General features: G+C 41.5%; 1 protein-coding gene and 1 non-coding gene across 2 annotated transcripts; both read right to left on the minus strand.

Moving 5' to 3' along the window:
• Window positions 1–272: 272 nt before the first annotated feature.
• pabir2 (PABIR family member 2) lies at window positions 273–7,549 on the minus strand. The gene is made up of 11 exons (XM_027284899.1): window positions 7,157–7,549; window positions 6,502–6,661; window positions 6,342–6,420; window positions 6,211–6,264; window positions 5,857–5,900; window positions 5,712–5,766; window positions 5,253–5,354; window positions 4,886–4,971; window positions 4,560–4,624; window positions 3,285–3,381; window positions 273–2,257 (listed from the first exon to the last, which is right to left on the minus strand). The coding sequence occupies exons 2-11, from the start codon at window positions 6,627–6,629 to the stop codon at window positions 2,119–2,121; spliced, it is 849 nt and encodes a 282-aa protein (XP_027140700.1). The 5' UTR covers window positions 6,630–6,661; window positions 7,157–7,549; the 3' UTR covers window positions 273–2,118.
• On the minus strand, window positions 5,441–5,609 carry LOC113747383 (small nucleolar RNA U109). Its single transcript, XR_003463616.1, has one exon. It is a non-coding gene; the product is annotated as a small nucleolar RNA U109 (small nucleolar RNA).
• Window positions 7,550–8,743: the final 1,194 nt, after the last annotated feature.

Here is an 8,743-nt window from a genome sequence, read left to right on the forward strand (position 1 = left end):
TGATTAATCATCCATGTTTTGCCAATCATCGGGAACTCATTCACCAGGTCATCTACGTTCATATATCCTACATTAAAAACACTGAACAGATGCACATTTTGTAGTCCATCATCTGAAGTTCCACAGATCACATCGACAACACCTGCTGTCACGTGATGAAGTCTCCTTCACATCTTTCCTCGACCTCATGACGTTTTCCACCGAGGTCAAGGAAAAGTGTTTAGGAAAGGACATGAGGTCATTTATTTGAATATTGAACAGCTACACACACGTAATAAAGAAATAATTTATTTAGTCCTGATGTCCACTACGATTGCAATCACAAAAGACACAAGCATAGGCGTTGGTATTAGCCAGCTTGGCAGATTACAGCCTTTTTTGTTACAGACATACAGAATAGTATAAGATTATTTGCTAAATGCATGCCCTGAACACTTCATAAGATGACTCCAGAGGAAAAAAAAAAAATCATCTTGGAGGGAGAAGAACACCTTGACAGCAGGGCGAGCTGACGGCTTTATCTTATTTGTACAAAGGGTGGGGGAGAAAAAAAACAAAAACATTCAATAAATGAACTGCAACCACGCTTTTTTTGTTTTAAATTAAAGGGCACACTTCCATAAAATGATTTACAATCACTTCCTCTTGTACAAACACATTAAAGGCTTACAGAGCCCATGAAGGGGATCGGACGTAAACACAGGCGATGTGGACCGTTGAAAGCAAAAAGAAAGAAAGAATGAAGATCACAGTACAGGCGTCACCTTTACATACTGTATTTTCATGTTTTAGAAAGAGTTTGACTGACACACACAGGCTGAAACATTACAGGATTGTGTGTCCTGTGCAAAAAACAAAAAGCTCTTTTAATAAATGTAACCACAGCAGAAACAGTAGTCTCTTTACTCACAATGTGACGGTGCCATTTTGTTTGTTTTTCCTTTTTTTTGCTGCACGTTCCAGCCGTCAGTTGATTTGGTGTAAATGACAACACAAGCGGTTCTTTTTTTTTTTTTTTAACTGGAGATAGGAAACTATCACCATCCAAATTTTTATAATAAACTTTGTTTTTTTTTCCATAAATAAGAAAAAATTTTTGCCAGAAAAGAAAAAGAAACTGAATCTATACTCTGCTTATCTACAAAAACATCCTGACGAGAACACAGGATACAGAGGAACCTTTTAGTGTTGAAAGCCCAACAGTTATGGCCGTCTTAATTCATCCATAATTAACCGCTACGTGCATTAATAGCTCACGCTAGGCAATTAAAAAGATGCAGCAAGTCATTGGGGGGGAGGGAAGAGACAGAGAGAGGGAAAACTGAGAAAATTCACCACAGTTCACAGCCTCCGTCGTAAAAAAATATCAAGACTGTAACTTCTTACGGTAGAACATGAAGGAAAAACCTCCATCGTTGCACCCCAGAAGTAGTTCATGTTCCTTTACAAAGAAAACTTCCGCTGTTGAAGACTTGTGCCCGCATTCACCTCACAGCCAACCACAAAACATAAAACTATGTACGACATTTGACGAGGTTATTATGTACATAATTACAAAACAAAAGCAGGAAAAAAACAATAAGTTAAATCTTTTCTTACAAAATCTGCAGACTGCACACGTACAAAGGTCTGTGGACAGAAGTTTTCCAGCACGAGAACAGGGAATTGTACACATCCAATAGTCCATTTTTTAAAATGTTTGTTTGTCCAGTGCTCGGTGTCTCTATCCAGTGAGGGGGAACTGGTAAGACTGATTTGAAGCATAGCCACTTATGAACACAATATCACTACGAGAGCCAAGCACCATCCAAGATCCTCTACTAGCAGCTGGTGCTCAGTGTCTTCAGTCAGTCCTAGTTTCACTAGGCTTACCTCCTACACACACACATACACACAAACAGACACACACACACAGAAAACAGACATCCATGGCTTTTCCTTTCCTTAATTCAAACATATCTAGATCCTCCAAAACGTAGCCATGAAAACAGCTCCGAAACAAACATTCCACTTAAACCAAATCTAGGTGACGGTGAGGTGGAGGGACAGAGAGATAGAGAGAGAGAGAGACAGAGGCTCCGGGTCCTTTTTTGTAACAGTGTCTCTAAGCTCTCTTGCTCACTTTGGGGACAAATCCTGGAGGGATGCAAAAGGCGAGTTGCTGGACGAGGAGGGCGACACTCCCTCCATCTTGCCTGGCGAGTCGTTGGAGGAGCCGACGCTGCTGAGGCTGCCGTCGAGCAATTCAGGAGAGTGACTGAAAGAGAGAGAGAGAGTTCAGGTAAGACTGCAGGCTGTGTGGAAAACATCTGCTATAATACTGTCTCATTTTCTCCTTTTTAAAAAAGGAAAATATCACTTGAAAGTGATGTCGAATAGACTGTAAATGTTTCATTTAAATGTACTTCTGCACACACCTTAGTGTGAGTGAGCTACAGCATATACGACTCTGGTTTCTAGCCAATAGTATGTGTGTTAGCACTCATAACAGAGTAGTCTCTGTACGGACAGCAGTTGGACATTGAAAGTCATCTGTTTGTCTAAAAACATACCATGACTGCCTGTAAAGGGGAAACTTGAATCGCTGTAGGGTTGTGCAGCGGTGTGTGTCTATCTGTGCTGAACGTAACCGCTGTGAAACAATCAGGAAATAACTTTTTGTTTATCTGATTAACCAGCGTTTGATATCGGCGCTCCCTCACTCTCATTCACGGTCTATGTCGCCCTCTCTCAAACCGAATTAAGCTTCTTTCTGTCTCCATTTTGCAGCATAAATTGTGAGTCAGATTTAGCCGGTTCATGAAATAAACAAAGACAGAAACACACACACACAGGTAGTGTATACGTCTATGAATCAACCCGGATAGTCTTTAGTTTCAGAGACATTTCAGGCTGATTGTGGAGGTTTGACCAGTGTGACATCGGGCTGCATTTGTCTAAAAGTTGGAACCGGCTCAACTTCTCCGCCGCAGGTCACTGCATTTTTCCGGTGGATGCCCCTGCGGCCTGCAACGCTGCAGCCAAAACGCACTACCGCCACTCAAATGAACGGTAAAACCTGCAATTTAACCACAGCGCCAGATTCTGTCTGAACTTTTACTTAGTGAAACTAACATTTAAAAATCGGTCAACAGTAACAGGATCCTCAGTATGTAGCTGTAATACATCTCAGTTTGAGTCACTGCCTGAAATTTAACAAACTCTTAACAGGTCACGGCATGCTCGTCCGTTACTTCTCTAAAACAGCGCAGGGGTCCAGTTGTTAAACATTTAACAAGTCTCACCAGGAACTGAGATCAGACAGGTTGGAGACGTCAGAGGACAGCATGGTGGTGGTACCCTGGAAAAGCCTCTTAGGCTGACTCTCTGTCTCCATCTCACCTGTAAAGGAAAGAAACCCTGACATTTAGAAACACTCCTCAACACGCACACAGTCTGTTTTGGTATGGTTGGGTGCAAACGAGTGTTATTGCAACAAGCTGATCATGGAAAATACAAATCGTATTAGTTTAGGGACAAGGCAGTTGCATGTAGGGATGGGAATCGAGAACCGGTTCCTTGTGTTTCAATTCCAAGGAATCGTTTGGCAGTTTATCCAACGATTATCTTATCAGTTCCAGAAAGCGCAAATTACGTCACGTAACTTCCACAAGAAGTTATGCACGCTCGATTCCAGCAAACGCGACTGATTACGCCACGTAACTTATGCAAGTTTGGCACGTGCAGTGCAATGAGTAGTAAACAATGTCACCCACTCGGCTCAAACGCTCCAAAGTTTGGCTGCATTTTACAAAAAAAAAAAAACGGCAACAGGGCAACTTGCAATCATTGCAAAGTGGAGATAACAGCGTCGGGAGGGAACACGACGAACATGCAGAAACATTTGTGAACAAAACATGCAATATTTTTAAATGAATGTTGTGTTTTCGACACGCTTCGGACTGGAGATGAATCTCAACCTAGCAGCAGCGGCAGCAGCCAGGCTATGATCACCTCTGCGGTTACTACGGAAGGAAGGTAAATTTTAATTTCTATTAGAAAAATGTTACACATTCTTGTGTATTTGTCACAGTTACACATTGTTACTATTATCTAGGGTGTGGGCCTCTTTTGACCTCGCTGTTGGTTTTGTAAGGTCGTGATACTTCTAACTGAACAAAGTTGATGCTGATCAAACTGTTTGTTCTTTTTTTTTTATAAAGAATCGAAAAGCAGAATCGATAATGGAATCGTAAAAAATCTTATCAATTCCCATCCCTAGTTGCATATTGTTAAATTTAAGAGTTACACTTTGAATCTGACCAAAAGAAGCAAGTGAAACATTAGAGTCCACATACTAAGAAATATAATATCTGAGTCCTTCTGCAGCAACCACAAGTATCAGTAAGAAGACTCAAGACAAATGAGGTCCAAAATCTGCAACAATGTTACTAAAATATAGATTTTAAAATGTCTTTATTTACCCTTTCATATTATACAGTCGACATTTCCCTCGTTGTCTTGTGGTAGACACAGACATTAGAATAAAGTTAGATTTTCAGGCATGTCGTGTATCTCACCTTTGCGTTTCATTGGGCCCAGTATGCTCGCTCTGATGCAATTGATCGGGCTTTGACTCCGTCGGCTGAAGAGCACAGAAAACACAGTTTATTTTGAAACGCAGCCACAATCGGAGGCTGTTACACGGATAAAATGATTACTCAGTTTACTCAGACATATCTAAAAAGATTAAAGTGAACAGAAGCTGTTTTTTTTTTTTATTACTAAGACTGACAACTCATTTTGTGCCACCTGGGAGGAATTAGCCTTAATCAAATAGACGTGTGTGTGTGGAAAAGGAGTGGATTAACATTGAGGTCAGTTATTATTTAAAGACTCTGCTCACCTGAAGCGTCGTGTCGGGCTCGGTATCGGGCTGGGCGTTAGGCCGTTGCTGCTCACGAGGATTTGTAGTGAAGGAGAGAAACACTGCTGCTCGCAAGAGAGAAGTGAAACGGGAGACACAGACGAGATGGGAATGAGGTCAAAGATACGAAAGAACGTAGCTTGTGATGAAGAGTTTTGGTCTGTTGCTAATAAATGACGTCCTGCATGCTGCCACACAGACTTCCATCCATTAACCTGACTGCTGGTTAAGAAAATCAGGTTACCGCAAAACCATGAAAATGATTTAATTGCTGCCGTCGTCTGCTTACTCACAGTATAATCAGGTTATGTCCATGTAAACACACACACACTGAGGTCAGACGTACCTTTTTTCCGATCCCTCTGGTCGGGGACGGGGCGGGCGACACGGGCACAAAGTCGATTCGCTTCGGAGACGAAGACGCCGACTTCTCCTGATCGTTGTCACTCTAAAAGGAAACATTTAGCACGTCATTAAAAAGTGGCCGTTTTCATCTTACCTTGCGTCTACACAGCACTATGTAAGAGGGGGAATAAATGTGGGAGTTTTATACTACCAACTCAGTCTGACCTCGAGAGACTGGTGGCCCTGTTAACTCCCCAAAAATGTCAATCTAGCATGTTTGTACTTGTCCTCTCTACAGAAAATCGAGAGGCCAACACCGGCCCAGGGCCAAAACATGGCCCAGGGCCAAAACATGCAACGGGAGAGCCGGCTTTCAAGGATGCAGAGACAAAAACATATCAACACCACCACCACCACCGATGGGGGCTGGACAAACTGTAACACAAGAGTGAGTCTTTACCAGGCTGAGGCTTTCTTCCCACGACTGGCTCATCTGCATGGCGGCTTGAACTTCCCTGTGTTTATAAAAAAATAAAATCGACACCGATTAGCCAACGACAAAGTGATAATTAAAGTGAATCTCTTCATCCTGCTCGTCGGCTTACCGCTCGTGAGCTGTCTCTCTGTTCATCACGTCGACTCCTTCTTCCTGCAGGAAGCACACAAGAAGGTAAAGTGTTAGAAAAATTCACATTTCTGAACGACATCTCACAAATCTCTCTTAAAATCAGCCGGTAGACGACACCAGAGCAGTCATTTTTCCCCCTCTGTTGGAGTCTGATACTACCAAGTGATCAAATCTAAAAGATCGATGGCCCTGTGAACTCCAAGACGTGTTACTCTGGCATGTTTTCATAGACACCGTCACTCCCTATGGCTTGAGAGGGAGACGGCGGTCTGACATGCTCCTTTTTAATGAGTTCAAACACATCGCCGCCGCCACCGCCGCCTTTTCTTACTTGTTTTATCTGATGAAGTCTGGTGCTGGGGACGCGGATGGGCGACGAAGGGACCTGCGAACAGAAGATAATGCATGATATAAAATAGACAACGAGAATGTAAATGTGTGTTTTTGTAAAAAGTTTCATACCATGTTGGGCCTGTTGACAACTGTAGTGCTGTTTCTCCGGCTGCGCAGGACTTCCCTCTGGAAAACTTGGGAGTTATCGCTGCAACGAGAGCAACCGTGTCATGCATCTGCACAATTAAACATTAAATTACACCGTGCATTATTATTATAAGTATATAACCTTAATCCATTTATCATGGGTGCACTGTTGGATCTCCTTAAGTGTCCACCATCGCTCTGCACTAATGAAGATGGGATTTCCAGATCCAGCTCCATCTTTTCTTGGGGCAACACTCCTGAATTGTTCATGTTGCTCAACTTTATCGCCACAAATCATCCAACTTTAAACACGGCCAAAGCAAAGACTCACTCAGTGTGATGTTACATAGTTGCTCTGGCAAAGTTTGCACACACACACATGCAGACACACAAACACAACAGGCCACACAGCCAAACTAAAGCTAACGTGTGTGTGTGTGTGTGTGGACCAGCAACCTGCAAGGCCCCGAGCAACTTATTGCTGGACACCAGCTCTGTTATTCTTCATGTTCACACAAACACTAGGTCAGTGTGCCTTTCTTTAACATTAACATTACCGCACAATGTTACAGAAACAGACCGCGGTGTGCTGGAGCGAGGGCAGCCGAGGGCGACGACTCGAAAGCGGCGCTAACTCAGCCCGAACTACCGCTGCATGTTAGCGCGGCAAAGCCTCCTTCCTTCCTCCAGAAACCGAGCGGCTTTATATTTATTTAAAAAGTTCAAAATGAACGTGAGGCTGAAGTTGAACGTTTAAAATAACGACTTAAGCGTTTATCTGCTTAGCTTTAGCTCACCTTAGCTCCACACCCCTCCTCCAAACAGGCTAACTAAGCTACACGAGCACCGGGGGTCACCAGGCTCACTACCCGGCTCCTGTGCATCGGTCCGCGGCTTCCTCTCTCACACACACACGCTCCCACAAGCAAACCAGCGCCGAAATAATAAATAAAATAAAAACAATTCCCTCTGTGATTTGTGTCTCTTTCTTTCTTTTTCTCTTTCTCTGCAGGGAGACGCCGCCACAAGAATGAACCAGATGAGCCGGAGCTGAAAAAACTTCACGCCCCTTTTAACGTTCCCGACGCGGCCAATGAGAGCGCTCCGTGCGCCGGCGTGCTGCAGGAGAGATGTGGCGACATGCATCTGGTTCCTGGGTTAAACTCCTATCATCGACATAACGGTGGTTAAATAATGTAAGAACATGCATGAGAGACAACAAGCAAGTTGTTGGTTGTTATTACCCGGTGTCCTGACATCTTTCCCCTGCAGAGATGGAGGAGGGCTGCTCCTGCTGCAGGAGGAGGAGGTGAGGAGGATTTTCTGGTTTTAAGACCAGCAGCTGTTCTCATCATTACCATAAAGGATGCAAATAAGTTCGTGTTAACTACAATCATGCAAGTTTCTGTAGTCTTCAATGCACAAATTTAACATTTTTTAGTGTTTTATGTAATAAAACAAGCACATTTAAGCATTTATAAAGCTCCGAGCAGCAAATATTTGGTGTTTTTAGTTCATATAAATGATTAAAGTGACAAAGAAAATCATTACATTGACATATTTAGGTTTTTTTCTTTTTGTTTTGGCTTGCTTTTTTTTGGCTTCTAACATTTTTTAGTGTTTAAACTGGCAAACATGTAATAAAACAAGCACATTTAAGCATTTGTAAAGCTCCGAGCAGCAAATATTTGGTGTTTTTAGTTAATATAAATGATTAAAGTGACAAAGAAAATCATTACATTGACATATTTAGGTTTTTTTCTTTTTGTTTTGGCTTGCTTTTTTTTGGCTTCTAACATTTTTTAGTGTTTAAACTGGCAAACATGTAATAAAACAAGCACATTTAAGCATTTATAAAGCTCCGAGCAGCAAATATTTGGTGTTTTAGTTAATATAAATGATTAAAGTGACAAAGAAAATCATTACATTGACATATTAAGTTGTTGTTTTTTTGGCTTTTAACATTTTTTAGTGTTTAAACTGGCAAACACGTAATAAAACAAGCACATTTAAGCATTTATAAAGCTCCGAGCAGCAAATATTTGGTGTTTTTAGTTCATATAACTGATTAAAGTGACAAAGAAAATCATTACATTGACATATTTAGGTTTTTTTCTTTTTGTTTTGGCTTGCTTTTTATTGGCTTCTAACATTTTTTAGTGTTTAAACTGGCAAACATGTAATAAAACAAGCACATTTAAGCATTTATAAAGCTCCGAGCAGCAAATATTTAGTGTTTTAGTTCATATAAATGATTAAAGTGACAAAGAAAATCATTACATTGACATATTAAGTTTTTTTTTGTTTGTTTGTTTTTGGCTTTTAACATTTTTTAGTGTTTAAACTGGCAAACATGTAATAAAACAAGCACATTTAAGCGTTTA

The sequence above is a fragment of the Larimichthys crocea genome, chromosome I, assembly GCF_000972845.2.
Source record: "Larimichthys crocea isolate SSNF chromosome I, L_crocea_2.0, whole genome shotgun sequence".
NCBI classification, from domain to species: Eukaryota; Metazoa; Chordata; class Actinopteri; family Sciaenidae; genus Larimichthys; species Larimichthys crocea.

What these genes read in the sequence shown, in the direction of transcription:
- pabir2 (XM_027284899.1), bottom strand. Translation starts at nt 6,629, where the DNA reads ATGAACAATTCAGGAGTGTTGCCCCAAGAAAAGATGGAGCTGGATCTG. An exon ending in TTGTCAACAGGCCCAACATG is followed by an intron (nt 6,265 to 6,341) that starts GTATGAAACTTT and finishes TTCTGTTCGCAG; the next exon opens with GTCCCTTCGTCGCCCATCCG. An exon ending in GACTTCATCAGATAAAACAA is followed by an intron (nt 5,901 to 6,210) that starts GTAAGAAAAGGC and finishes TGCTTCCTGCAG; the next exon opens with GAAGAAGGAGTCGACGTGAT.